The sequence below is a fragment of the Cinclus cinclus genome, chromosome 23 (assembly GCF_963662255.1).
Source record: "Cinclus cinclus chromosome 23, bCinCin1.1, whole genome shotgun sequence".
In the NCBI taxonomy this organism is placed as follows: Eukaryota; Metazoa; Chordata; class Aves; order Passeriformes; family Cinclidae; genus Cinclus; species Cinclus cinclus.
The window spans coordinates 2457402-2482636 of NC_085068.1; the positions used below are offsets into that span (position 1 = coordinate 2457402).

The 25235-nt window shown below is 48.5% G+C and overlaps 1 protein-coding gene across 1 annotated transcript in view; it reads right to left on the reverse strand.

Moving 5' to 3' along the window:
- Positions 1-5936: 5936 nt before the first annotated feature.
- The window catches only part of IFFO2 (intermediate filament family orphan 2), a 38751-nt gene continuing 19452 nt past the window's right edge, over positions 5937-25235 (reverse strand). Inside the window, exons 2-9 of the mRNA XM_062507678.1 lie at positions 17897-17957; positions 17444-17539; positions 14796-14936; positions 12936-13078; positions 10607-10727; positions 7961-8050; positions 7195-7325; positions 5937-6042 (exon numbers count right to left, since the gene is read on the reverse strand). Coding sequence (XP_062363662.1) covers positions 5937-6042; positions 7195-7325; positions 7961-8050; positions 10607-10727; positions 12936-13078; positions 14796-14936; positions 17444-17539; positions 17897-17957 — 889 coding nt within the window. The remainder of the gene's footprint in view (positions 6043-7194; positions 7326-7960; positions 8051-10606; positions 10728-12935; positions 13079-14795; positions 14937-17443; positions 17540-17896; positions 17958-25235) is intronic.

The following is a 25235-nucleotide window of genomic DNA, read 5'->3' on the forward strand; positions in this document are numbered from 1 at the left end:
AGGATGGACACTGGGCTGGACAGGGGCTGGACACCACAGCAGCACACAGAGCTGCCAGCACAACTGGGAGGGGGTGGTGGGGTTGGTTTTGGCACTGAAAAAGGAAAATGGAGCAAATCCACCAAGCTCGGAGGAGGGCGGGCAGTTCTGGCTCTGGCTGAGGGAGTTCTCAGGGCTCCTCCTGCCGTGGATTGGATTCTTGAAGCATTTCCTAGTCCCAAATCCACAGGTGGTGTCCCATTGCAGCTGCTGTGGGTTCCCAGCACAGAATTCCAGCCCCATCCCGGCTCCAGAGGCTGGGAGCTGGGTCATCCTCCAGCCTTCCCCCACCTGGGCTCCAGCATCATCGTCAGTCCAGTAATTTTCTTTAAAATCAGCTAATATACAGAATATAAAGCACAATATTTACACAGGGACAGTAACCAGGGGCATTCCCACACCATCAGTAGTTCCTTGTCATGGGGATAAAAGAAACTCTTATATGACCTAAAGAGGAACTGAGAAGTGACACAGCAGGAGGGAAGAGGCATCAATACCCTCCACTCCAACACAATAAATAATAAATAATCATTTTTGGCAGAAGGTCGCTACATTTATTTAACCACAGGAGGGTGTTTTTGGGGACTGGACTGTGAGTTTTTTGGTGAAACCACGTTACACAAAGAAGTGTGTTTTAGTGACCGAGACTGAACTGCCCTCAAGCCCCCTGCAATAAAACAAGAATTTGGGGTTTCGGGGCTGGCAGTCTGGGCAGCTCCACCGGGTTTGTGGCACCGTGGTGTGGGCTGCTCTGCCACAGAGATGACCCCGGTTTGAAGCCACCCCAGGGGTTGTTTTAAGCGTTAACATCATAATTTCCCAAAAAAGGGAGCTGGCCAGACCCACAAGCAACCTCTTTGCAAGTGCTTCACTGTTGGAGTGCCTCAAGTTAGGTGATTTCTGCAATGTAATACCCACATTTAAACACAATTTGTTGCTCCTTCAAAAGAGAAGCTTTGAAAGGTTCCTGCAAATGCAGAAGGGTCCGAGGATGAGGATGCTGAGCTCACACGAAGGCAGAAGGGAAGGGTCAAGTGTTTCTTCACTGCTCTGCCAAGGGCCTGGCCAAGCCCCGAGTGTTCCTTCTGCAGGGAGAAGGGCTGGGATCCCATTCCACAGAGAATCTGACAGGCAGTGCTTCCAGCTCACCTCTGCTCCATAATTCCCACCAGGACACCGCCTGCTGCCCTGTTGGTAACTTTGTTTCTCAGTTAAAATTCAAAGGAACACAAGTTACATCCCACTATAAAGCTTAAAATCCAGCGTTTGGGTGGCAACACCGAAGGCAAAGAGCTTCAAAAGCTGTGTGTTCCCCTGCAGCTGAGCAGAAGGACAAAAAACCCAAAAGTCCTGAAGCCAAAGGTGGAAAATCCTCACTGGGGAGTTCCTGCCTCGTGGAAGCACTGGGATGTCTTAATTTAGCCGGGATAAATAATTCCTTAAACATTCAGCTCTAAAATGAAGCACTCCAAAGTGAAACCTCCCAGCAGTGGGGCTCTTCCAACACAAACATCCTTCCCGTGTTCCCAGAGCCAAGGGAAACACCGGGAGCAGCTCTGGGAGCACCCACGGCTTTTCCTCAGCCAAGGCTAAGCAGGCAGCTCGTGTTTTTGCTGGCAGGAATGATCGTGGAAAAGAAAATTAATATAATCTCACTTTAGAAGCAGCTTTGGATGCATATTCAGGCATGATTCCCATCTGTTGTTTTGTTTTGTGGAGTTAATCCCAATTTCTACAGGTACAGACAAATGTCATTTATCCTCCAAGCTGAGGCAGAGCTTAACCCCTGTCCTGCTGTGCTCCTGGGATTCAGGAGATCCTGACCCTTCCCAGGAGCATCATCCCAGCCAGGGGAAGGGAATAAAATCACAGGGAAGGGAATAAAATCACAGCAACAATTTTGCAGAGGCAGAAAAGCTGCTGAACCTGCAGCCTCCTCTGGAGGAAGCATCCTGTGAGTGCTCCACAGCCAAACTTGTCTCAATTTTTTCCACGTTGACTCTTGGAACCATCAGAGAATTTGGGGGTCCCAGGAGAGCAGAAGAGACTTTACAAGGGAACGATTGCATCTGCCAACAGAAATCTGTTTGCACTTTAAAAACCTCTTAAAAAATAGAATATATACTGTGTTTTTATAAATAGATTACACATTTAGCTTAGATGAATTTCACTACATTCCCCCCCACACTTTTTTTTAAGAATTTTGCTTTTTTTCCTTGTGTGAACTAAGATGATCATCACTAAGTCTTTGAAAAACATGTTTGTACCACTTTAAAACGTTTGTACCACATTATTCTTTGGACATTTTTTAACAACATGCATCCACAAACTGCTATTTGTTTGCTGAAAACATTTTTGTACAAACCCAGTTTAGGAATTTGATCTATTATTACACTGCTAACGAGCAAAAAAATTTGCTTCCTTGAAATCCCCTTTTAAAAATGAGAAACAATGAGGAGGATTTTCTGATTGTAAATCTAAAAAAGTGTCAATATGACACCGCATTAAGAATAGAAAACAAAAATAAAGTATTTACAGCTTTACAAAGGAAAAAATAAAGAGGTCATCAGAATAATTTCCAGCATTTTTACAATTAAATTCCTTTTTTTTTTTTCTCTGGCAAGCTTTGATCTGGTTTCTGGAGTGGTGCCACACACACGGAGCAGGAGCAGCAGCATGGCTGGACTTGGAACCAACAACCTCCCAGGGATACCCCCAAGGACCAGCCCCAGCTGCCCCAAAAGGCTGGTCCAGCCTAAATGAAAATAAACCCCGAGCATGGAAACACCTTTTCTTCTTGAAAAATGCATTACATGTGGTTACAAGAAAGACACCAACACCCATGGGAACCTCTACTGTCCTACACATCACCACCATGCACGTGAGTTCTACACCCCCTGTTACACCCCACATCCCTCACATCCACCCCACTGCAGGTGCTCCCCCTCACCCTGAACCCCAATTCATGCTCCAGGAATTCCCTGCCCTCAGCACTCACTGCAGGTGCTCTCCCTCACCCTGAACCCCAATTCATGCTCCAGGAATTCCCTGCCCTCAGCACTCACTGCAGGTGCTCTCCCTCACCCTGAACCCCAATTCATGCTCCAGGAATTCCCTGCCCTCAGCACCTGCTACAGATGCTACTCCCCATCCTACAACTGAATTATTGCTTCAGGAATTCCCTGCCTTTAGCACAACAGCTCCTGGGTTTGGGAACACTCAGCCTTTTTCCTACTGCGACACTCAGCTTTAAGGAAAAATAACAAACCCAGAGTGGAATGGCAGCACAGCCCTGACAGCTGCAGGGTCTGTGGTGCCAGGAGCATCCCCAGGCAGAGGAGGGGAGCCTGGGGCAGGCTCCGGGAGCATTCCCGAGGTGAGAGGAGCCAGGGGCAGGCTCCGGGAGCTGACTCACTGTGCTGAGCAATGCCTGCCCCAGCCACTGAAGCATAGCAGACATCCAGCCTTGGCAGACATTTCCTCAGCCTCGGGAGAGGCTCCTCGGGAGCAGCTTAAGTTCAAAACCCTTAAAACTGCAGACTTCAAACATGCAGTCCCAGCCCACTCCAAAAAATACCCTGAATTCCCCCACCCACCCCCCAGCTTGCAGCCCTAGTGAAAATCTCATTTACCACTTTGGCCACCTAAGAAATAACAGGAATGAGCACTTTGGAATGAGGTTTCTTTCCCAGAAAAGTTATCTATATTTACAGGACAGACCAGGCTTTGGAAAACCCCTCACCCCAGGATCCAAGGAGTTGTCACCTACTCTGCACTGAGCATTGCCATCAGTAAGGACACCACAGGAATATCCTTGGATCCATGGGCTTGGACAGAAACCGTCAGCTGTGGCTCATGCCCTCCCCACTGTGGAGCCTGATGGATCAGCCGCCTTCCCAGTCTGGAAAAGGCAGTTTCTGGAAATTTCTGGAAAAGGGAGTTGTTTGACCCACGTGGCCTCAGAGCTGCCAGCCAGGCAGCAACACAGGAGGGGAAACATTCCTGTGCCCACAGTTCCACCAGGAACCCCCCCCCCAGGTCCTGCCTTCTCCATGGCCACACCAGACTGAGGAGTGTCCAGCCAGGAATGAGCCGTTTTCCAAGACACCCATGCTCTTTATGGAATGGAGCAGCATGGATCTGCACTGTGCAGACCCAGAGATCCCAGATCAGTACTCCAGAGGCTTGGGACCAGCACTCAGGAAGCTCACAGGACTGGTCACTTTGCCTTTCCAGAACACTGAGAGGGTGTTGAAATGGGGATTTTTCCTCTCCGGCCCTAGCACTGCTCCTGCACAGCATTTTCCAACCTTCCTGGCAAGCAAAACAAACACATTTGTTATTTACTCTGCGTTCCAACCACTGCTTAACCCCACAGCTGGCTTTGGGCAGTATCAACTACGCTCTCAATCTTGGTGTAAAAACAAACAAAAAGTTATTGGCTGAGGTTTATACCCTGTTTTTACCTGGCTGAGGTGCTACAATTCCCATTCTAACCGCGAAGAGCTCAGTGGTGCTGGAGTTTCCTCAGCCACCACCGTGTGATCCAACTTTGATGCTGCTTATCCTGGGCAGAAATACAGAAAGAAGGGCAAAGCCAAGGTCTTGCCACTTTCTCACAGAGAAAGCATGTGGCTGTTCCTCCCCAGTTCTAGGGCAGCAGCACTTTGGGATTCAGTTTACTATGCTCTAAAAAGGATGACAGCATTTCCCAGTGTTCAGCTTTCCTGAAGAACAGTGGTCTGGAGCTTTCCCAAAGTCCTGTCTCCAAACTACATCTATGTCAGTTTATCCTGATGCTTCACCTACCCTGCTCTACACATCATGGAAGCAGCATAAAATGGAGTTACCTCTCTGTCTGCAAAGGAAAATCTGCAAACACTAAAAAAAAAAAAAAAAAAAAAAAAAAAAAACCACCAAAAAAAAAACCACCTGGAAAAAAGACACAAATCATTAAGGACCTGAAGGGCTGATTCCCCTCCTAATCCAAGCACTGGAAACAAAGGCATTGTGATAGGACATTCCACCTCAAAAGAAGCTCTACAGACATCTAAGTGTGCAAATGTGGGGTTAGCTTTCCTTTTCCCAAGGGATAACTGTAGCCCAGCAGGGACCAAACATTCCATATAAATAAGGCGAGCTTTTTTTTTTGTTTTGTTTTTGCATAGTAGTTACTCAGTGATAGTCCCCCCACCAGTGACCCCTCCTGTGCCCCCCTGCTTTGCCACCGAGCTGAGTCCTGCTCCTCCAGGTCCTGGAGTCCAGCAGAAACCTTGGACACAGCCCCAAGGTTCCCTCACCCCAAAATGTGGGATGAAGAAAACCCTCTGAATTTTGTAGAACTGCTTTTTTTACCCTATGAGCTGTCTCCAAACCCACTGTTATTTTTAAATGTTTGCAGTTCAATTTGGAGGCAATTATTTTTTTTTTTGCCAGACTTTGGTAATTGCACCACAATTGTCTTGGTTTTGCTGCTCTTTTTGCCAGTGTTGCTCTTGCCAATCAGTGCAGCAGCTCAATAACACCAGCAGCTTATTGAAGTACCCAGAGCCTCTGCAGCACCATCATCTGCTGCCACCAGCTTTGGTTGGGTTTTTTTTTTAAATAATATATTTTATAAAAACACCTGCTATTAATATTCCACTGGAGCTCAAAGTGGCTCAGCTTGGGGCAAAGGCACAATTAAAACACCGTGTTTTCCAACAGGACTCTGCATTTATGGTTTGTAGAACAATAGAAATGTACAGCACCAATCCTTGGGTAGGAGGGGATGCGTGTAGGAATGAGTCCACAGAGTCCCTCTGCAGGGGCTCTCAAGTCTTTCACCTTTCCCCCAGCAATTGATTTGGAATCTTTTCTCTCCATCTTCCCCTTCAATGGAATGCTCTCACTTCCTATCAGCTGACCATGGGCTCCACGTCCGTCTCTCTGTCCAAATCATCCTGAATTTCGTCTGTGTTTCCTGAGTCGCTGCTGGCTACTGAGCTGGGGGATGGAGAATTCCTGCAGGGAAATGTGCAGCCAAAAAAGTAAATATCAATGACAGACAGCAGAAAATAAAGTGTTAAAAGAAAACAGTCACTTTCCCTTCCCAAAACTATTTTAAGATTTTAACGTTGAACATTGGCATTCCCCCAAGCTATTTAAAAACCCCTTTAACAGCATTAAACTTTGGGTTTACAGTAAATATCAGTGGTAAATCAAGGTGCCACCTCACCCATCCCCTACACAAACACAGAGGCTGTCCCAGCATTACTGATGGGGAAATGAAGAGCAAAGACTCTCAGCATCCCTAATACCCAGAGCCCTGAAAATTGAAAGTTTATCATTTGTTCTACTGGGGTTGAGCAAGAGATAAGAGAAATCCCTCACAGCATAAGGTTCTTAGCATATGAGAAGATTAAAAAACAACTTCTTCATGTAAGTCCAGAGCCAAGATTTAATTTGGGGTTTTAAGAGTTCTAAATCTGAGATGTTAAAGACTGGAAGTCCACCCTAGCTGGAGCTCTCTGTGTTTAGGAGCAGCTGCTGAACCCTTGGAGCTGCTATGAGGTGCAGGACCCACTGCACCACACTCTGCTGCAGGTTTCCTTTCAGGGCTGGTCCTGGGACAAATTCTCCAAAGGACAAAACCATGAAGTGACAGTGTTGTCTTTAGCCAAACAGGCAGGAACTGATGACTTAAGTTTTAGCTTTCGTATTTTTCAGATTCTGCACTGTATTAGGATATAACTCTGAACTTCATATAAAGTGTTAGCAAGTTGTCTTCACAGTTCAGTCAGACAAACAGTCCTTTTCCAGCCCCGGAACCAAGGACACCGCTGCAGCTTCAGGCCCCAAAAAGTGAAAACAGTGAACTGGGGGGGAGCAAACTGGGAGAATGTGACTTCATTACCTGAAGCAGTAATTGGACAAGTAACCCAAATATGCAAATGGACCAAACTTATAAAAGTGTTGAAAACCTGTGACCTCTCATCCATCTTGGGTGTAGCCTAGGCTGTGCTCCTGTACAGCCCAAAGTGAATCCTTGGAAGGCCTTTTTAATAAACACTCACTTTATTTCTCTCACTCTGTCCAGCCTCTGTTCTAGGTAGTGTCTCCAAGTGTCAGAACCAGGAGGGAAGGAGCTTCTGGAGCAGCAGAGGAGCCCATTACCTGTCAGCTGAGCCCTTGATGAGCCTCCTGCAGGTCTCCATCTGCACGTCCAGGCCCCGTTTCATGCTGCACATCTCCATGTACTCGTGGAGGTGCCGGTTCATGTCGCTCTTGGCTGTGGCCAGTTCCAGCTGGAGGAAAGAAGGGCAAAGAATCAGCTTCAGGTGAGATGCATTCCCAGCTTCCCCGAACTTCTCACACTGGCGGGGATGTCTCAGCTGCCCAGAGCCTTGCCAATCGCCCCACAGTGCACATTTCACCTCACTGCTCCTAATTGCCAATGCATTGACCAGCCCAGGAAGGGCAGGCAGAGCCTCCCACTGGTTCTGAACAGCCCTGGAGGGCTCTTCCTGCTCTTGGCACCTTGTTTGTCAACAGGCAGTAATTCATGACAAGCAGTTTGAGGCATGACAGTGATTTTGAGAAGCTCCAGCTGCTGTTTCTGGCAACCTGTGAGGCTACATCCTGGGAAGCATTTCCCAGGGTGAGGGTGGACATGCAGAACAAAGGGGGGGAAATGAATAACTGTGTGTTTTATTCCCTTTGTTTTGCAGGTTCTCTCTCCACCAGCCTCAGATTTATGCTCAGTGCTGAAGTATGGAGCAATAATAGCCCAGAGAATGGCATTTAGAGAAATCCCCAGGGCACGCCAGAGGGAAATGCCTTTGCATTCTTGGATATATGGACATTGCTGCTTCCCTCTGGGACACCCCAGAGCACAACACTGTGCTGTGTCCATCCAGCAGGAACAATTCCCCTTCCTCACCTCTATCTGCCCTATTGTCTCCTGGTATTCCTTGTCTCTCGTTTTGAAGAAAGACTCTGTTTCGTGGATCAAGTTTCCCAGGTTTTCTTCCTGCAGGGGAAAGGAGGACACAAGGAATTAGCAAGGAAACAAAGGAATTCAGGCGAGAACTGAAGATTTTACTTAACCTCCCCTGGAAATGCAGGTTATTGTGTTCCTTCATGCACTGATTTTTTTAAAGACATTCTTTCACAGACAAGGAATATTCTTCTTCAATCTGGAATAGCAGGAAAACACATTTCTGTGCCATGTCCACAGCTCTGGACACACAAAGGCGAGGTCTGATCAAGGCTCCAGCAATTAAACCCATGCACCTGATGCATTCCAAAGCACCAAGCCCCTAGATTTTCCTGAGCCTTTCACAGTCTGATCACACTAGGGCAGACTGGAATTGCTCTCCAGCCACGAAACTTTTAATTTTCCCTGCATTGACCACACTGCTACTCACAGCTTTGCACTGGAATTCTCATTTTCCATTTACATATCATCACTCCCCAGCACCTCCTGTGCAGGCACAGATTCCCACTGGAATTCCTGCACTGCTGGATAAAGCAGGAACAAATGCTGTCCCAAAGGAAAGCTCCTCCTTTGGACTGACAGCACAGTCTGGGCTCCCAAACACAAAGAGCTGCTTCGTGCTGCCCAAAAAGGCACCACAGTGCCACTGTTCCCTCTTTCAGGTCTTCAACCACCTCTGTGTTCCATTAAAAATTTATTCTCGATTTTACACAACTGCACCAGTGAGTGTTAATGGGGTTTCCACGCTTTGGCCACGTCTGCTGCAGATTTATAGGGCTCATTCCTGGTACCCACACCAGGCTATCCAGCCTGGAGTTACAAGAATCATCCCACTGATCCTTTTATATGCAGAAGAGCTTTAAGGAGGAAGGTCATAAAAGAAGGTGGCGAGGGCAGCGTGTAAGAACTTGAAAGAAATAAAACCCACGGAAGGAAGATTCAGGCATGTAAAGCACATGTTAAAGAGCAGGCACAGCCGGAGCAGTCTTTATTCTGAACCTCCATCTACAAGCCAAATCTACCCTTTCCTTGTATAATTTTCATTTAGAAGGATTTAAGCTTCTTAAAATCTTTAGAGTTTCCCCGCGCGGGGCCCGGGCACGGCGCTATTGCTGCGCTTAGCCAGGCACGCCCGGCGTATGCAAATCAGCCGTCATTAATTCCTGCGCGAGGCTGCTCGTTATCACCCTGCCACTCTCCCTGTCCTCCTTATCACTCCACTCCCGTGCTGCAGTTATCCCTCTGACACTGTGCTCCAGCTCAGCGCGGTTCCCGCAGCCCCAGCACTTCCCAGTAATCCCCAGCGGCTCCCAGAGCTGCGGAGGGGTGATCCAGGCCCGGGGAGGTGGAACCCGAACCCGAACCCGCCCCGGCAGCAGCACCAGACACATTCCCGGGGCTGCTGCCTCAGCATCTTCCCTGGCCGGGAGGCAGCAGGATTGTTTCCCACCTCCCGCCCGCTGGGCTGCTCAGGGATGCAGTAACGCAGGGATGGCCATTCCCAGCCACCTCCACACATCGCCAGGGAACATCCCTGCCATTCCCAGTCATTGCCAGGGAACATCCCTGCCATTCCATCATTCCCAGCTACTCCCACTCATTCCCAGGCTGTTCCCAGCCATTCCATCATTTCCATTCCCAGCCATTCCATCATTCCCATCCCATTCCCAGCCTGTTCCCAGACCATTCTCTTTCATTCCCAGCCCATTCCAGCCATTCCCAGACTGTACTCAGCCCATTCCCAGCCCTCTCCAGGCTGGTTTAAGAAGGCTCAGGAGTGGCTGGATTAGCTGCCTTTCCCTGGGATTTTAGGGAACTGGGATTAAAAGGAAGCTGTTCATGACCCACCACTGTCAGCAGATCCCCACTGACTGGGCAGAGGGAAGCACAACATTCATGGGTCCAGAGGATCCCTGAGGCTTTCTGTGGTCCTGCACCCACAGGGTGTTTGCTTGGGATGGGATTTACACCGTTCAACACCTTCCCCAGAGCACAGGAACAACACAGACAAAGTGAGGTGCTGTGGAAGATCACGGAATCCCAGACTGGTTTGAGATGGAAGGAGCTTGAGGAGTTTTCACCTAATTGCACCCCTTGCTATGGGCAGTGACACCTTCCACTGTCCCAGGCTGCTCTCAACTCTATCCAGCCTGGCCTTGGAAACTTCCAGGGTTGGAGCAGCCACAGCTTCTCTGGGCACCCTGTACCAGGGCCTGCCCACCCCCACAGGGAAGAAATTTTTCCTAATATCAAATCTAAACCTCCTTCCTGTCAGCCCAGAGCTTTAGAGAAAGGGTGACAGATTCCCTGATGCTCCTGGAACACCTTGGATCCTTCACCTCTAACTCAGTACCTTTAAAAATTCAGTCTGAAGGAGCCAAGGAAATAAAAGTTTGGCCAATAAAGTGATTGCACAGAGTGAAGAACAACCACACGGAGAAAACACTAAGAAGACTTTAAAATCAAAGTCGGTTTGTGTGGCAACTAAATCACCAGTCAAACACCCACAGGCACAAATGGCTACAAAAAAGAAGCTGAGGGAGAGTTTCTGCAGAGAAGAGTTGGAGAAAATAATGGGAACGAACTCACCTCTCCTTGGAGGTCAATGGAGGGATTGCAGTTGGTGAAGTCTTCCCAAAGCAGCAGCGTTTCCTCGTTCTCCTCCCATGTTAAACTGTCACAGTCGTCATCAAAATCAAAAGTCTCACGGCTGAGAGAGCAGAACTGGCATTAACCAAAGCACTCCAGCCCCACTCCCTCTGTCCTTTAATTAATTGTCTAGAAAAACGGGCTATGAGAGCTGAATCAGGGGACAATGCAGCGGCTGGAAATCCTCACAGCTTTTACAAACAGCCTGTGCCACTGCCCAAGCCCCTCTCTCTGGGCTCTCTGCCACCCCAGAGCAGAATAAAAGATCCTTGTTGGAGCTGCTGCTCGGAGCACGAGGCCTGGCTCTGCCCTCCAGATGGAGCTGCACAGTAGCTTCCCCTGTTTGCAAAACCACAGGAATGTTTGGAGCTGCTCTTTCCTCCACAGGCAAAGGAGCCCAAACACAGCTTGGGGGATGTTACAAGGCCCAAATCCAGGCTGATTTCACGGGGGAGTTCAGCCAAGGGCTCCCCTGCAGCCCTTGGAACACACTGGGGTCTCAAAGGAACAAGGTCTAAAAGGAACAAGGATGAAAAGGCTGAGCCCCAGAGATGTGCAGAGCAGCACAAACACTGCTGCAGCCGCTGAGGGCACAGCACACAGGCAGCAATAGCCTTTCACACCACGATCTCAAACCTTGTGCAATAAGGGAAAGTTGCAGAGCACAGAGCAGTAGCTGTTCCTCATCCTGGTTAAGGAGCCCTGACAAAGACTTGCTCCCTAAGCAGCCTGGATTCCAGGCTGATGCATGTTTATGGCTTTAGTTCACTTCCTCTGAGCTGATAACATCTCAGCAAGGAGCCCGATGATGTCCCAGGAGGCTGCAAAGTTTGGCAAGGGACAGGAGCTTTGTCTGGATCAGCAGCACTGTAAAAAGTCATTTAAAAAACCTGGACACTCATGATTGTACCTTCTGCAATTCCACTGCTTCAAATCGTTATCTTTTTGCAAGATCTATCCTGGTCAGAGAGCACAAAGGCTCCTGGGCTGACCTCACGCAATGCTCAAAATCCACTGCAGTTTGGATGTTTTACTACTTAATTTTTAAAAATTAAGTTCATCACAGCTAAAATGCAAGTTGGTTTGTTTCTGTTAATGACACAGGCTCTTCCATCTATTTCTAAGCTACTATTTTCTACTTCACAAAGACCCCAAGCCCATCCCAAATGAGCCACCAAAACTTTCACCCCAGCTTGATAGAGCAAGGTTCCTCTAGCACTTTGTGCCATGGGTAATAGGACCAGGAGATAAGAATTTCATTAGCAGGACCAAAAACAACTGGGTGTCACAGGGCAGGTTTGGGAACAAAATTAAAACCTAAATGCATGATCAACCTAGCAGGTAAACCATCCCTCCCACACAGGGAAATCAGGCAGAAAGGAGGAAAGGCTCCCCCTGAAGCAGAACTCTGGGCAGTGTCTGACAGCAGAAGAGGAGCCAGTGGTTCCCAGACCATCCCACACAGATCCTGTCCTGCACTGAATGGGAAAGCTCTGGGAGCACTGCTGTCACTGCAGGGGACACCCCACACCCCCCCTGGGGTGCTGCAGTCACACCCATGGTGCTGCCTGGTGCTCCTCTCTGCCAAAGAGAACAGCAGAGCACCCCAAAAGCCTCACCAGGCTGTGGCCACCCCCATCCTGGCCCTGCTGGGAGAAGAGGACACAGGGTACACCTCCAGCCACCCCATGAACTGCTCAGAGCAGCCCCATGTGCTGAGAGTCCCTGCTGAGCTGCTACAAACTTCCTTTGTGGGAGGAATTTGGTTTGGGGTAAAGCTTTACAAAATAAACTCCAATTCTTCCAATGTGGGAGACTGGACTTTGCAGCACAGCTGACAACACAAATATTCCTGACATCTATAAATTGCTGTCCACTGATCTTACAGACAGATCCACCACTCCCATTTGCCAACAGCCCAACTCAAAAACATCCCAAAGAACTTGAGAGGTTTGTGTCCACTTCAAGCTGAGCTTTCAATTCAAATTCTATCCAGCAGCAAAGTCTAAAAATATTCAGCCCAACATGCAGAACAGACTCCTGGTTATGACCCTTTTTCGTTTCATTTTCCCTCTTTTGCAACAACAGAGAGTAGCAAAACTAGTTTGTATTTTTATATCCTCTGTAATTCCTCCCACTTGAGGGAGGAGCAGAAATCCATTCATTTTATTTGAACTTCCCCCAACCCTCCTGGCCCGTGCCACACTGCTAGCTCAGAGATTTTGGGGCTCAGGCTGCCTGCCAGGAGCAGTTTTCCAGGGATACTCACAGCTGGTTGAACATCCTCTTCATCTCATCCGTGATGTTGAGGGAGCAGCTGACCTCGTCGTCCGAGAACCTCCCGTTGTCAGCGTCCTGCTCCGACAGCTCCTCGTCCGATGTCAGCTTCCTCTCCTTCTTCTTGGAGGCCACCTTGGGTGGAGAGAGCAGCAGTGACTACAGGGCTCAGCTGAGGGGAGTGGGAATTTGGGGTGGAAGGAGAGGAGAGGACAAGAGTTAGGTCTGAGTGGGTGTGGCTGCCCAGCAGCTCCTGGGAAATGCAGGGACTCCCTGCTCGGGCTGTGAGGAGCGGGGGACACGGAGCACAGGGAAGCAGCTGGGAAGAGCAAAGCGAGCTGCAGGCTGCCAGAGCTCTGGGGATGTTCATGTGCTCACTGGGCCCAGCCTGGGACCTGCCAGAGGCCATGCAGAGGCTGGAATGAGCCAGGGAAAAGCAGAAGGGGCAGCAGTGCCCAGCCAGAGAGCAGTGACAGAACTCTCCCTCTCCTGCCACCACCACAGGTGTGGCCCCCAGCATGGAACCCCAGCAAGGAACAGACAGGAAACCTTTCCAGAGAGCCTTTACTCCAGGGCCAGCCACACCCCAACAGCAGCAGCAGATTGAGAATCCTCAGGACACAAGAAAGGTTGGCTGAGCCACAGGAGAGCCTGGACAGCCCCCAAGAAATGAAGTTCAGCGAACTCAAGGGACACCCTGCAAGGGGTGCAGAGGGATCACACAGGACAGATCCCACAGGATCCCGGAGGGCTGGGAACACACAGGACACTTCCAGATCCCAGAGGATCCCAGAGGGCTGGGAACACAGGGGATGTTCCCAGCTGGTGCCAGAACGACAAACACAATCCACTCCCAACCTACAGCAGTTTTCCCTCTTCTTGGCACACAGACCATCCTGTCGGTCTTGTTCTCCAAGGTGTTGTTCTCCTGGTCATTTTAACCCCTGCAGGCCTGACCAAGAGTGTGCTCTGCAGTTACCTCTGAGCAGAAAGCCTCAGCAATTCTCCTCAGAGACAAGAAGGAAGCACTGGCACCATACAATGGCTCAACTTTCCAGAGAAATAATTCTCCCCTGAGGAGGTTTAAGTCTTTTGGGGAGCACAAGGGGAAAAAACCATCAAACATTTCGGCAGCTTCACCAGCAGAGACCACAAGGACCTTTTACAGTGTTTTTGGCCAGCACTTAACACGCTGTGTGGTATCACTATCCACAGAAAACCACCAGATTTACGGAAAGCCTGAACAAGATACTTTTAGATGGAAGAAGAAGGAAGGTGGATTAATCAGGGCTGACATTGCAGTTGTGACAAGACCAGCTGTACTGGGAGTGACAGCCCTGATCCAGGCAGAGCTGTCACCGCTTGCTTTTGGAGCAAATTAAAGGACTTTCCTTCCAGCTCCAAGGAGCTCCAAAAGGAAAGCAACTGGAGCAGCCAGAGCTCACCATCACAGAAATGTTATTTCTGGCTATGGAGTTCGAGCCAGAAATAAGAACATTCAGATGACAGTTCCATGAGCTTAAAAACTCTCACTTGTGAAGGGAACAAATAGGAGGGAGGAATTATACAAACCCAGACCCTGTAACACTGCGTTTTTTCCCTGCATTCAGTGCAGACTAACATCAGACTCACAGCATGGCTTAAAGATCATCCTGGGACTCCTTTTTTGTTAAACTCTCTGCACTTTGTGCTCTTGGTGTTGCAGCAGCTCCTGCAGCTGAGCTACACTGACAGACAGCGGGGGAAATACAGCTACAGAGAGAGAGCTCACGAAAAGGCAAATGACCTAGAGCACACTGCTCATCACTGCTCCCTCCTGCCCTAGCCTATGGACAATTCAGGGCCTAATCACCTGGAAAATCTTGGAAACGTCTTCCGAGTTGCGCTGCTGCGCGACATCGCACAGCTTGGCCGTGATATCGATTCGGCGGCAGATGTCCATGTCCACCTTCATGGCCTTTTCTTGGATCTTTGTGTCCAGGTCTGTCATGGGCTGCAGGAAGGACAGCAGGGATTATCTTCTATTATTAGACAGTTCAGGCAAGAAGAGATACCCCACAGTATCTCTGGAACCCCAGGCCACACCAGTGTTAAACACCACACCCTGCTCTCAGGCAGGCAGAGCACGGGCAGTCTCAGGACTCCATAGCTCACCCCTGATTCTAACAATCTTTCAACTCAGAGGGATTTGCCACCAAAAAAAACCCTGCACCCACCCCAAAACTGCTCAGTGGGGCAATGGGGAACTTTTGGGCCAGGAATAGGGCAGGACAATGGAATGCCCAGAGAAGCTGAGGTTGCCCCAGCCCTGCAAGTGCTCAAGCTGGGCTTGGAGCACCCTGGGATAGTGGAAGGAGTCCCCACCCATTGCAGGCGTGGGATTGGATTGTCCTGAAGGTGCCTTCCATCCCAAACCATTCTGGGATTCCATAAATAACTCTTTAAAAATGGAGAACACCCCCCTGTGTAGCGTGTGAAGAGCAGAATGAAGTGTAAATCCTGGTGAGGATGCAACACTTCCCCTCTTTCAGACACAAAAGCTGTGCCTGCATGGAGAAGCTGCTGTTAAACCAGAATCCAGGCTCCAAAGTGACTGCACACAGAGCATGGAACCAGCAAATCGTGACTGGATCCAAAGGGATCCATGAAAACCTTGACACAAAGAACACTCCTCACTGGCACTAACCTGGCTTGCAGCCCAGCAAAAGTTCTGCATGGAAATTTCTGTGTGAAAAATACTGCCTTGTAGCAGCTCTAATTTCTAGGAGATACTCCCACTCAGACAGAACATCTGGCTCCTTATGAAGGAAGAAACATTAAAAAAAACCCCAAAGCATATTTTCCAACCTAGTCGAGACTTGCTCTCCTGGACAGTCCCACTCCTAAGTAGTGCTTCCATCTGGGACATAAAAGTGGAAAAACCCTTTGCAGACCATCCTTAAACATCAAATCCCCTTTCTAAGAGGAAAATTTTGAGCTTTTTGTAGGTTTGCTTTGCTTTTTCCCACCTTTTTTTTCTGTTTGTTTTAAATTATTAGTCTGCTCCAGGGCCTGTGAACCACCTTTGGAGATTTGTGTTGTCCAGACACACAGAGGAAAAATCTCTCACCACTGACACACTCAACACAATCCTACCCACTGAACTGGTGATTCTTATCTGGAAGGAAAGAGCCACGTGCCAACATTTTGCACTTCTCTCTTCTAAATATTTGCCCAGTGAAGCTCCAAACAAACACTGCCAGTGCTTTCCTCAGGTTCCCTCATCCCCTGAAGGCTGCAGAGCCCAGAGCACTTTCCCTGAGCCCAGAAGGATGTTTGCCTTCAGCAGCACCTCCCTTTCTACACACACGGGTGAAATGAAGTCAGCCCAAGCAGCCTCTCCCTCCCAGGCTCTAACCAAGCACAGCCACCCTCGATTAACCACCAGAAGGACACACAGCTAATTGCCAAATTTCCCATGAGCAGATCTAGTGGCCCTGAGAGAATGGATTTGACATCTGGGAGCGGGTTCTGCAGGTTTATGTGAAGTCAGGAGAAAGCTGTTGTTGCATTTATTATGGAATAAATCAGCGTAACAGGGTTTATTCCTCAGACAAGTGGCTTCAGCACTGCCTCAGACTTACTGAGAAAGGCACCTTAATGTTCACCTGGCTTATCTTTCCAGATATCTGCATGCTCTCACTTTTAAAAAGCATTTTATCCAGTCAGGGCCTAGAAGATCCTCTGGCTTTGAAGAGAACTTGGTGTCTAATGAGACATGAGGAAATTAATTCCTGAGAAAACAAGACTTTTTTTTCTTTTTTTTTTTTTTTTTTCAAGCCATGAGGTTAAAAGCCCTGGAAGCAAAGCCAATACCTGAACCACTATTACTGGATTCATCTTTTCAGAGTTTCATTAAGGAAAATGGGAAACACTTGCTCCTCCCTGTGAAGATGGGGAGATCCTGGCACAGACCCTGGCACAGGGTGCCCAGACAAGCTGTGGCTGCTCCATGCCTGGCAATGTCCAAGGCCAGGCTGGACAGGGTCTGGAGCAGCCTGGGATAGTGGAAGGTGTCCCTGCCATGGCAGGAGGTAGAACATGATGATATTTAAGCTCCTTCCAACACAAACCATTCCATGATTCCATACAACATGTTCCTTTAGGAACAGGATTTTCTTGCATGACTCCAGGCAAAGTCCCCATGAGAGCAGTTCCTGGAGCTGCACAGAGCTGAACCTGCAGCCCAATCTGGGAGTTTTCCAACTCTTTTTTTCCCAGATCTGAGTGCTGCCCAGCAGCTGTGGGGAAGGGAGGGGAGGGCAGAGTCCTGGTTATGGGGTAAGCAGCAGTTAATGCATCTCCACACAGACCAGACAGGAAGCAGGGAAGGGGGAATCTGTCTGATGCATTAGATCCCAGCAGCCATCACTAATTACACAGCAGCACTCGCTAATCACCTGGCCGTGGATGAAGCCATGTGCAGGACACACAGACCCACAGAGGGCCCTCTGTACTTACATCACTCATCAGACCCTTAAAGACCACCAGTTCTGCTTTCAGCCTCTCAATCTTCTCATTCAGCTCCTCCTGGAGAGCTTCTGCTTCCTGTGCCTCCTGCAAGGCAAAACACCCGGGAGGTTAGAGGGGAGAGCCCTGCAAAGCTCCTCACTCAGCCTGAGCAGGCTGGCAAAAGGCACTAGGAAAAAGAGGGCTGGAATGGAATTTAATTCTTTAGTGAAATTTAATTGTTATCCTCCATCATAACTTCCATTTTCTCCTCCCACTTTGTCACAAACTTTGTTACAAACTTAATGGTTTCCTTCTCCAGCTTCCCAACATTAGCACAGTCCCCTACAGCAGCACAGCTGCTCTAGCCAGCAGGCAGATTTTTAATTAAAACACAAATAAAATGCTGACCAGCATGACAAAAGGTGCAGAAAACCCCTGCACCTTTCAGTGCTCAAACCTCACCTCTCGCAAGGTTTCCACCATAGATTCCAGGCTCATCCTTCTCGTCAGCTCCTCTTCCCATCTGAAAGACAAGATGTGCAAAGTGTTAATTATAAAGTTTTTTTCCCCCTCAGTCACAAGTGTTCTGATAGCTGTGGGAGGATGACAGTTATTGGAAATGCAGAGCAGATGGTCTCCCTCAAACCCGAACAGTGAGTCTGTGAGGGAAGAAAAGCTGTCTCCACTTTTATTTGGATCAGCATTCCTGCTGCTCTCACACACAACACAATCAGGGAATCACAGAGCTTGGGAGGGACCTCAAAGATCGCATTCCAGCCCCTGCCATGGACAGGGACACCTTCCACTACCCCATGTTGTTCCAGCCTGCCCTTGGACATCTCCAGGGTCAGCCTCAGCTCTTCTGGGCACCTTGGGCCAGGCCCCACCCTCACAGGGAACAATTCCTTCCTCATTTCTAACCTAATTTTCCCCTCTTTCAGTTCTTTTGATATTTGGCTGCAAATAAGGTGGGAAGTTTTTGGTCCAGAAAGAATCAGGGAAGTTATGTCAATCAAAACTCTTAGAATTTCCCAGTTCAACCCAAGCAATCCATATTTTCTGTACCTTCTGTGTCCAAATCCTCCATCATCTCTATACCCCAGTCACTTCCCAGCCCAATTTCCAGGAGAGCACTTGGGGACTTGTCTGGGTGGCCACACTCAGTGCTGAGCATGGCAGGGAAGGAGACAGAGCTAAACCTGTTTAATTAAACCTTACAGCTGTCTGAGGTCATTAGTGGGGCTCTGAGCAGCCTGGTATGTGCCAAGGAAAAGACAAGATGACTTGAAGGCGGCTTCCAACCCAAATCATTCTGGGGTCCTACAATTATTTTTTAAGTGCTTAAAAAAAATCCTGTTTTTAAGCACTGAAACCCTTTACAGCAAACACCAGAATCTGACAATATTAAGTGGAAAGATTCTGGAAGAATGATGATACACGTCCATGGATATGGACATGGTTTGAGTCTGGGGGGAGAGCTAAAGCCAAGTGTGTGCCCCTCTTTGAACAGGCACCAGTGCCACCCCAGACCTGCCTGATCTGTTGGGACAACAGGAATTACACTCCTGGAAAAGAAACTTTGGATACCACAAATCAAAAAGAATCCTGTGAATAGACTCTCCACATGCCATCACTACCATTTCTGTTGCTACTTCAACACTTCTCAAGTTCAACAGGAACTATGGGGCCAGAAATCCATGGAATCAAAGGAAATACAGTGGTTAAACCCAGCAAAAGGCACAGATTCATCCCATTTCCCAAGGCATGGAGCACGTGGTGATGGCTGGAGTGCAGGATGACCCCGTGAAGGCTGATTTGATGCCCACAGCAGCACTGTGCCCCTGGACACAGCTCTGCCTCCACAGAGTTAATCCCACCATGAAAGTGTAAAGGTATTATCTGCACTACTTAATTAGTGGCTTGTCTTCATTTTCTTCTGTCTTCACTCAGAGTTAGGATTAAAAGGAGACTAATTTTCTCATGTTTGGGTTTGGTTGTTTATTAAATCTTATCTAAAGTGCAGAGAGCTCTGCAACACTCCTAGCTACCAGCTAAAAGTGAGCAAAATGGAAGTGAAATGAGCTAGTTACAAGGTTTTTTTAAAGCTAAACAGTCCAGTAGAGAATTAACACCTATATTATTTATACTTCTGACCCAGTAACCAAACCTCTGTGACCCACAGTGCAGCATTAACTCTCCAACAAAAAACTACTACCAGAAATCATGAAGAAGAAGGAAGAAGACAGAAAGAAACAACACCCCAAATCCTCCATCTTGTCCCATACCTATTACTATATTCTAAAAACCTCAAATTCCGAACCCTTCACCATGTGAAATCACAATTTCTATTTAACTACACACCCGTGGCTATAACTCCGTCACCCAAATTTGGAAGCCTTCTCCAAGGCCTCAGGTCAAGAGCAGTGTTCTCCAGGGGGTCAGTGTCAGAAAGCACAGAAAGCTCAAAAATCCCAGGTTTCTGGGATCCAAACAGAAAGGACCAACCTGGGATCCAACCTCAGGAAAGGACCAGAGGGAATGTTTGGGCAGGGAAGGACACAGTGCAGGCTGCAGCTCCGAGGACATTCCCACCTCATCTGCTCTTCCCTGCTGCTCTGGGGTAGGAATATCCAGCACAGCAGCCTGAGAGAGCTGGATTTGTGCAGGAGGACTTGTTGTGCATCTTTTCACCAGCATCGATTCACTGCCAAGCACAGGAAAATATTTAGGCTGGAATTTGCATTTGTCACCAAACGTTTCAGCTCGGATTTCCATGCCCTGGGTGGGTTTTGTACTAATTACATGTGCATTGATATAAATAGCAACTCTGACTTTCACATTCTAATATCAGAGGCAAGAAGGTGAAATTAATTAAAGCGGGCAATTATATTGGCAATGTGTGAGCTGCTTCTCCTGTTACAGGGCAATCATCCCTCCTGCTTCTGCTGCCAGTTGTGGATGGGAGTCGAGCAGACACTGCAAAAATTGATCTGCTGCTTCTCAAGGTTTTAACTCTTGTGAGGAGTGATCCTGGCTGCATCCAGCCCTCCTGTGAATTTTTGCCTCCTCACTGTTCCCTGTGCCTTCTGCAGAGGTAGGGAGGTATTTTTGGAAAACATCATCTGTGTATTTTCCCTGACTCTGCCAAAAGCCAGGAGAAAGGATTCAAGTTGCTCCCCAGCAGATCAGCTGCCAGAATTACACATCCCAAGTCTGCCCAGACCAACCTTCCTCATCCTGCAGGAATCCCAGCAGCTCCATTTCTTTGCTTTGTGCCTTTTGCAGAGATTTACAGCCCTAATTGCCACCCAGCAAACCCAGACCACTGTCTTCAGGAGAAGGGGAAAAGGTGCCACCTTCCACACACCCTCCCACAATCCCTGTGTTTTTCTTAATTACAACAACAATAAAACCATTAGGTGATTTTTAACCAGTTTTTAAACAGATTGTTTTAAAGTTCCTGCCTGACTGAAGAGAATTTTCACAGGTCTGGCGAGAAGGGTCCTGCTAACCATTAATATCAAATTCTTAACCCCAGAGCACGTTCCTCCCACCCACCACCAAGCTGATTAACCTCATTTAACAGCTCAAAATGCCAATCTTACTTTCCCCTCACACTTAAACCTCGGGAGAATATTGGAAGAGAAGGGGAGAAGGAGCCCGGCAGGAAGGTAGGGGATGACAATGGAGTGGAGGATTAATTCTGCATTTCAGTTTCCAGGGAAGTGAGACAATAAGAAGATTGCTCATTCCTGTGATCATCCTGTGTTTGCTGCCACACACCCGACTTTAAAGGGACCTTGGCAGCTGTGCTGCTGCACATTCCCAAAATCCAGGAGTCAAGGCACTGAGAGGATGCTAATTATGGCTCTGCCGCCTTTATTATTCACCACACTCAATTATTCTCCCAGTCATTTCTATTAATCAGTATTTTTCTCCTCAGTTACCATGTGAAGTCAGAGAATTCTTCCACAGATTGTAATCCCAGGAGGCTGTGGATGCTCCTCTGCTCCCTGGCAGACACAACCAGGGGATGCAGCCCAAAATGTTCACAGAAGGGCTCAGGAGCTCCAGGAGTTCCTTCATCCCAAGGGAGGGAGAGGGAAGCATCTGGAGAGGAACCAGCTCTGCACAGCAGAACAACCACAGGAGGGGAGCAGGAGCTCCCTGACCCCTGGGGGTCCCTTCCAGCCCAGGATATTCCACAATTCTACAATTCTGCAATACCCAAAGGGGAAATGGCTGGAAAACCAGCAGCCTTCCCATCCTTGCAGCAGGGTATGAACTCAGCAGCTGCTCCCCAAACACATTTTATTTCTTGGCTTGCATACAACAATTGTGATGGTTTCCAGCTGCATCCAAAAATCCTTTTTCTGACTCAGAAACGTTGCCACGCAAAGCTCCCAGACTTTGGACTTTTTTTTACATTTTTAGTTATTTCTTCTAAAAAAAGATCAGCAACATGAATTTCAAACCTAGCCAGGCTTTTTTTTTTTTTTCCTTGTTTCCCACCTTCCAAGGACATGTCAGTTCCATCGGCCAGCAAATAAAATGGGAAGTCTGACTTTTCTGAAGCCCTTTTTTCCCAGATGTGACACATCACATTCCAGGAGCATTCTGTCATTCCTTCGGCCCCGACTCAGCCCTGCCTCTCGTCTGAGAGGAGAACAAAGGTCGCCTGGCTCTCTGGGAAGGATATCGGGCAAACAAAACAGTGGAGCAGCCAGGATTAGCATTGCTTAAAGCAGTGCTCTTGTAAAGCTGAGTCACACCGAGAACTCTGCTCCCTCGGAAATTGGAAGAGCAGCCACCAGCTCCCAAAAAAGAGATGGAGACACCTCGGGGTAAGAGCCCTTAAAAGCTTCTCCAGGTTTTCCAGCCTCCGTCTTCATGGAATTACACCAAGCTCTGTGCTGACACAAGTCCCAAACCAGTTTGCCACTGCCTTAAAATCACTCTCAAGGAACGGGATCCCCTTCCTTTCTCCTGCCCCAGTATCCCATCCAGTTCAGGAATACACACCAGGGAAGGGCAGCAGATTCACAAAAACCCCTTTGGAACAGCAAGTCAGTTTTAGACAAGTTTGCCCTGCTGAAAGCTGTTCAATAATTGCCTTTTGGAAGGATTTTAGATGTCTGGTTTGATTTAACCAACCAACAACGTGCTCACAGGAGGCACCAGGTACAAACATGCTGGGCTAAGAATGTTTTTGCTCAAGGCAGAAAGGCACAGAGCAAAAACAGCAACTGATGGTTAATGATGCCTGATGGTATCAACTGGATTATTCTTTCATTAAAAATATCCCTCCCTCAAGGAATAAAACATTCATCAAGCCATACTTAATGACAAAGGGAAGGGGAAGGGGAAGGGGAAGGGGAAGGGGAAGGGGAAGGGGAAGGGGAAGGGGAAGGGGAAGGGGAAGGGAGCAGTCCAGAGGTATCAGGTTGAAGTCCACAACAGGAAACTGAAGCATTGGTTTGAGCAGTAACCATAAAAAGCTCATGGAGACAGGAACTGGCAACTCCAAGCACACAAACCCCCTGCACTGCCAGCACCCCAGGGAACAGAACCATTGGATATACCTGCACAGCACCCCAGGGTGGCACCAGCTGCTCCCAGCCCTGCTCTCCTGTGGGACCGAAGCCAGGTACCAAAACTCGGAGCACCCCGAGACCGTGCCCTGGTCCCAGGACAGGCCTTGTGCTCCCAAACTTCCTCCCAGCAGGGCTGGGCTGCTCCAGTGCCTGTGTGGCACTCACAGAGCCCTGAGCACGAGGCTGTGCCCACAATGGCACCATGGCACCCCACCATGTGCTGGGCACATCCCTCTTGGTGCTCACACTCTGGAGTTGCTGAGCCCTGGCCTGGGGGTGCAGGACATGGCCACAAATGCCATCCCCAAATGCCATCCCAACACCACTCATCCCAGCAGCAGCACAGGGTGGAACTCCACGTGCTGAGCTCTGACTGCACCGCCATGGACGCAGCAGCCCCTCAGATGAACAATCCTGGCTGCCCACACTAAAGGATCCACAATTTAATCCTGTAATTAGCCAAGGCAGGAATCTGGGCAGGGATTTTGCTTTCTGGAATGAGAAAGGATTGTGTTCCAGACCCTCTGGACAGATTCAGAGAAGCCCTTGTGACACCAAACTTCAGCTGCAGCGCCAGGATCTATTTAAGCATTTTGTCTGCCATGGAAGAGCCACCTCTGCCCCCTCACCAAACCACTCCCTCCACCAAACCCCCTCCATGAACAGCTCCAGTGGTTCCAAACATCTGAACCAGGCAAGATGGATTTAATTAAAAAAACCCAAAAAAAAACTAAAAAAAAAAAACCTCTATGAAGCCTTCTTTACTTTCCATGGAATCCCAAAGTGGTTTGGGTTGGAAGGAGTTTAAAGCTCATCCCATCCCACCCCCTGCCATGAGCAGGGACACCTTCCACTACCACAGCGTGCTCCAAACCCCATCCAACCTCCCTGGGACACTTCCAGGCACAGGGCAACCACAACCTCCTGGGTCTTGTTAAAGAAAACAAAAGAGAAAACAAAAAAAAGAAAACTCCAAAACAAATGAACAATTCACCATTCTCTCTGATTTTGGAATCCTTGCCTGAGAGATAATTCTCCTTCCAGTCTTAGTTTTGCACTAAATTAGACATAAAATTGCATCGACCAATTGCTACCTCTGTCTAAATGAGCTTTTTTAAGATGCTGTACAACACAGGGACTCTTCCTGATTATCCCAAGCGCTGATCATTTTGGTTCCCACATGCCCAGCTTCATCAAACCAAATTAAATGTTACTTGATGGGCTCCACGGAAAACATATTAATTTAATGGGAAGGGCTGATTCCATTAGAGCCTGGCTGGAACAGAGGATGCAGCACTTGAATGAAGTTGTGTTTGTGCCTGTTGCAACACCCTCTGCACAGAAGCTCTTTGTCAAAAATCAAAATTCTCAAGCATCAGAGCCATGAGGGAATTCATCCCTGAGCCTCCGTGGTGAGACATCAAATCTCTGCAGAGCAGAACCTGCCCCCTTCGCACTGCTCGTGTCAGCTGTTTCACCATAAAGGAGAGGTTTAATATTAAAGCCTTATTTTAGACCTGGGCTCTACTTAAAGCACTAAGCAGACCTTTGAACAGCAATTCCTTGTGAAGAAAATTGCTAAAAGGACTTACTCTACAGGAAAACATTGCCTAATTACACCCCCTGATTACACCCAGCAAGGAAGATGCTCCAGCCTGTTACTGGAACCACAATAAAAATCATCTGCAGGTTCCTTTGTGTCTCCTCGCTGCCCACATGGGCTGTTCAAACAAAACCTGGGTTTAATGACACTACAGGTCAACAACATCAAGTCAAAGCAGCAGCCGTGCCTGCATTCCTTCCGAGGGAAAATTATGGGGCTCTCAACAGAGCAGGAGGATCTGCAGGAACTGTGCAGCTCCCAGGGCAGCCTCAGACACCCTGCAAGCTGCAGAGCTCCTGTGTGATTTCTTCCTGCCACCACACTGCTCTGAAAGGGCACTGCTAAAGCTGCCTTTTGAATCTGGGAGAAGCTCAGGATGCCTCTGTTGTGCCTGCCCAGCCCCTTGCACAGGAATCCATTCACAAGGACAGGAAACTCCTACAGAACAGGCCCAGCACGGCAGGTGAAGCTGCTCTGAGGTGTTCTCAGTGTGTTTGATGCAACAAAGGAAGCCCCCACAAGATGCCCTGGCCTTGCACAGACCTGCTGATTGTGGACGTGAAGTTTTTTCAGTCTCACACCCAGTCAAGTGAAGCAAAATCTA